This window comes from Gossypium arboreum, chromosome 2 (genome assembly GCF_025698485.1).
Source record: "Gossypium arboreum isolate Shixiya-1 chromosome 2, ASM2569848v2, whole genome shotgun sequence".
In the NCBI taxonomy this organism is placed as follows: Eukaryota; Viridiplantae; Streptophyta; class Magnoliopsida; order Malvales; family Malvaceae; genus Gossypium; species Gossypium arboreum.
The window spans coordinates 75,854,312-75,858,495 of NC_069071.1; the positions used below are offsets into that span (position 1 = coordinate 75,854,312).

At 38.1% G+C, this 4,184-nt stretch overlaps 1 protein-coding gene across 1 annotated transcript; it reads right to left on the minus strand.

Moving 5' to 3' along the window:
• Window positions 1–1,622: 1,622 nt before the first annotated feature.
• LOC128284820 (uncharacterized) lies at window positions 1,623–3,125 on the minus strand. Its single transcript, XM_053022419.1, has one exon. It carries the CDS (start codon window positions 3,123–3,125, stop codon window positions 1,623–1,625), a length of 1,503 nt encoding a protein of 500 aa, XP_052878379.1.
• Window positions 3,126–4,184: the final 1,059 nt, after the last annotated feature.

Consider the following 4,184-nt stretch of genomic DNA (forward strand, 5'->3'; position numbering starts at 1 on the left):
GTCATTTGGTTTCTTCTCCATGTTTTGCAGAGTAATCCTATCAGGAGTTATGTCTGTCATATGGCTATATTGCTTTATGAACGCCTGTGCTAAACCTCTCCATGAATTAATTCTGTTTTGACTCAACTGATTGTACCATTTAGCAGCTACCCCTACCAAACTATCTTGGAAGAAATGAAACAACAATTGATCGTTATGAACATACCCTATCATTATTCTGCAAAACATAGTGATATGAGCTTCAGGACAGCTCGTTCCATTATATTTCTCAAATTCTGGCATCCTGAACTTGTATGGCAGCACTAAGTTCGGGACCAAACTTAGATCTTTTGCATTAATTCCCGAGTGTCTATCAATACATTCCATTGCTCTGACCTTTTCCTCCAGTCATTTACACCATTCTTCTAACTGCTTTTGTGACTCTGCCTTTGACTTTTCCTCTTTCACAACCTCATCCAAATCAGGGACCATTGGATTATTAGAGTTGTTACCAGGATTATAACCTGAACCAGCTTGAAAATTCATTGGTATTGAAACCCTAGCCTGAAACTGCTGAGGCCTGATCGTAACAGATGGCTTCTACAAATTAATCTCAGGTTGTGTCTGCACATGTATAGGAGTGAAGCCAGGAGAATATTGAGGGTCTTCATTATTTTCTCCCATATTATTCATAGGACCTTTTCCCTTATCCACTCTTCCCATCAGCAATTGGGATAACTGACTCATCATTTCTCTTTGAGACTCCATCATCTGTTCTTTCATTTCTTGCTGAATCTTAACCAGCTGCTCTTGCATCTGTGACTGCATTTGTTCTTGCATATCTTTTTGCATTTGTTCTAACTTTTCTAGTCTTTTTTTCCATTGACTTAGTCTTTTTCCTCGTACCATAGGGATGCATATTTGGTGTGTTTTTGTTGGTTTCCAGATTACTGAAATAATTTTTAATTAATTAGAATCTTGTTATGACCTTTAATGCATATAATGTAATGTAATACAAATGCATGAATGCAAAGGAGGCATCAATTCTGATTCAATTCCTTTTAGAAAACTTTACTAGAAAATAAAATTCTTTACATAAAACTGAGTTACAAATACGACTTCGCCCTAACACTCAGGACCTTAATTTTTCTAAGCAATGAAGCTAATTCTTGTCCCCTATCTGACTCCAACTTGTACTTTACACTTAATATGTTTGCTTGTACTGCCAATGACTGCAAGTAATCAGCTACTTCTCGAATTTGTGTTACAGCTTCTCCCATGATGTAATCCCTGCTTCTAACTTGGTCTTGAGAGTGATGAAGCTGATTCTTCTATTGCTCCACATTTTCCTCCAAGAACCCAATCCTCATTTCACAACTTTGCAATGCTGCCTCTAACTCTTCTATTTTCCCTTTCATCTCCTCGATCTTACTTAAGCTTGCTTTCAACTCTGTCACAGAATTGCGATTCCGGTATAAACATAGTGATCTCTCAAGTTCAGCTACTCTGGCTCTTAATTCATCTTTTTCATTCTTACTCTCCAATAGACCTCTCTCCAAGGCCTCATTCCGAGCTTGAGCCTCCTAGAACTTCTTTTCCCATTGACCTGCCTTAGCCCTTTCTTCTCGAACCTCTTGGTGCCATTATTCTGAAGTCTTTCCTAATCCAGCAGTCCTCATTGACAAGCGTAGTTTCTTATAATCTGTCTTCAACCTTTCCAAATCTTCCTCAACTTTATTCTTTCTTTTTTGTAACTTTTCTGCTTCTGACTTTTGAATCTCTACATCTAGCTTCAAGTGTATCTTTTCTTCTTCCAACTGCTTGATCTTCTTCCCAAACTCAGAACTTTTCTTCTCAAAGTCTTGTTTTATAATTTTCAACTCTGACGGGGCAATTTGTAACTGTTCCTCCATTGATTGAGTGCTTTCTAAACTTGGTATAGGAATATTATCATTGACGCTTTTCCTAAACCATCCATTGTATTCAGGTGTTACCATGGAACTAATATCCAACCTCTTCATCCAGCGCGTTTGCCTCCAAGCATAAAATAATTCCCGAACCTTCTTCCTATAGTGGTCTCCTTTATATGGGACTTCACACTGAGCCAGCCCGTATGTCGTAGGTATGAACTGCCTCGATTTATATTGCCTTAATGCAAGTAAAGGAGTATATCCAATAGCTCCCCAAATTCCTAACAATGGCACCCAATTATAATTCCCACATTGATACAAAATTTCATCAGGTACCATCCAGAAAGCTCTCCACTCTACATCATCCTCCTTGAGATTTTGGAGAATTTCCATCCATTTCTCTTTTGAAATATCATCTCTCCTTTGCATAGCCATCTCTTCTTTTAATGGGGAGTAATCTTCGGAGAAGACCCGGTAAGAAACCTTATTCACTTTCCAAAAATGCCCGTGAAACCATACCATCAATAGTTGTGCACATCTAATAAATCGACCTTTACCTGTCCTTCGACACATACTCAAAGATCTAAACATCTCGGCCAGTATTGCAGGTACAGGTGTGACTCCCTTCTCGAGACGATCAAACAAATCAGTAATTGCCTCATCAACATGCCTTAAAGCCTTAGGAAAAATCACCAGTCCATAGATGCTTAAGGCAAAGATATCAACCCTTTTCTTTTCATCCGGACGCATCAAAACCAAATCTCTCAAATTTTCCCAGGAAATACACTTACTATCCCCTTTTTGTTGAATTCGAGCAGTGACCCATGACTCACTCATCCCCGAAATATTCACCAACCTCTTCGCAAAAGTTTGACAATTAGAAACCTTAGCATAAGTTTTTCTGACTTGAGCTTTTGGACTCCTCAACAAAGTAGTATATTCTTCCAAGGTAGGAACCAAATCTACTTCCCCAAAAGTGAAACAATTATAAGCAGAATTCCAAAATTGAGCCATACCTTGGAACAAACGCTTATCCACCTTAACATCGAGCAAGTACGGTATATCACCATAACTCTGGTAGAACAACTGCTTAGTGCCCTTATCCCAACGAATCCATATATCCTTCAACTCCTGCAGCTCATTCTGTGTTACATTGATGTGAGTAAAGTTCTGCAACTGTGATGTATATCCTTCTGTCAGGCTATCCCCTTTCTCGTTTGTAACTTCTCTGACCATGTACGGACGGCTGCATTATCCTAAACTTTACTAAGAAATTCATTCTCCATGTTAAACTTTCTAACTTAGTAATCGAATACGAACCAACACCTCCTTTAGTATGCAATGTCATGTAAAGCACAATCAAAACAAAACACAAGTTAGTATCAAATATAAGTGATAAAATACAAGTATAACAACAAAGATAATCATAACACACATATGGGCAATGACTAAGGCTTGACGCGGCTCTACCTAAGGATAGCTCTTAAGGTTCACTATATGTAGCTCAGTTCTAGAGTAAAGGTACCCGAACCAACATATTCCTCAATCCTCACCCATTATAGGCTCATATGGATCGAGTTTGGTTTAGGGGAATACATTTCCCTATGACCATGCGGAGATGAAAATCTCACGAAATCATAGGTACGGACGTATCCTGGAAGCAATCCACTAGCCCATACGGAGGTGAAAACCTCACGAAAGCATAGTTTCTTAGTCCCACTTAACAGGTATAACCACAGCGGTCATGCAATGCAATGCCATATTATTCTACCAAACTCGTACTACTACAATCATGCCGACAAATGCAATTTAAAAGAAACATGATTTTCAAAAACAAATTGTCAACTTTTTGACAAAAAGGACAACAAATAATCAATTTTATAGTCTGACTCTCTTTGTTCAATCCCCAGCGGAGTATTCAAGCTGTCAAAACCCTTTTTATTTTGAAAACAATGGGGATCAACTTTTGAAAACAAAAATGTGGAGTCACCACCAATCTCTTGGTTTAGGTGTGATTGGGCTACCTACTAAAATGTTTTGTTTCATTGAAAATAATTTTGGTTTATAAAATCAAAAATCAAATGGGTTCAGGAGTCGGTTACGCATGAGGAAGGGCGAGCACCCTCATTACGCCCAAAAAATTGGTACCATATTGACTCGATGCTATCCTTATATCAAAAATTTTTAAGGGAAAAAAAAACTTTCAGAGCATGGTTCTTTAAAATGTGTAAATAATTTAAGTTAACTGTCAAAATTCCCTCGTCTCAAAGATATGCAGTATCATACCCAGCACGA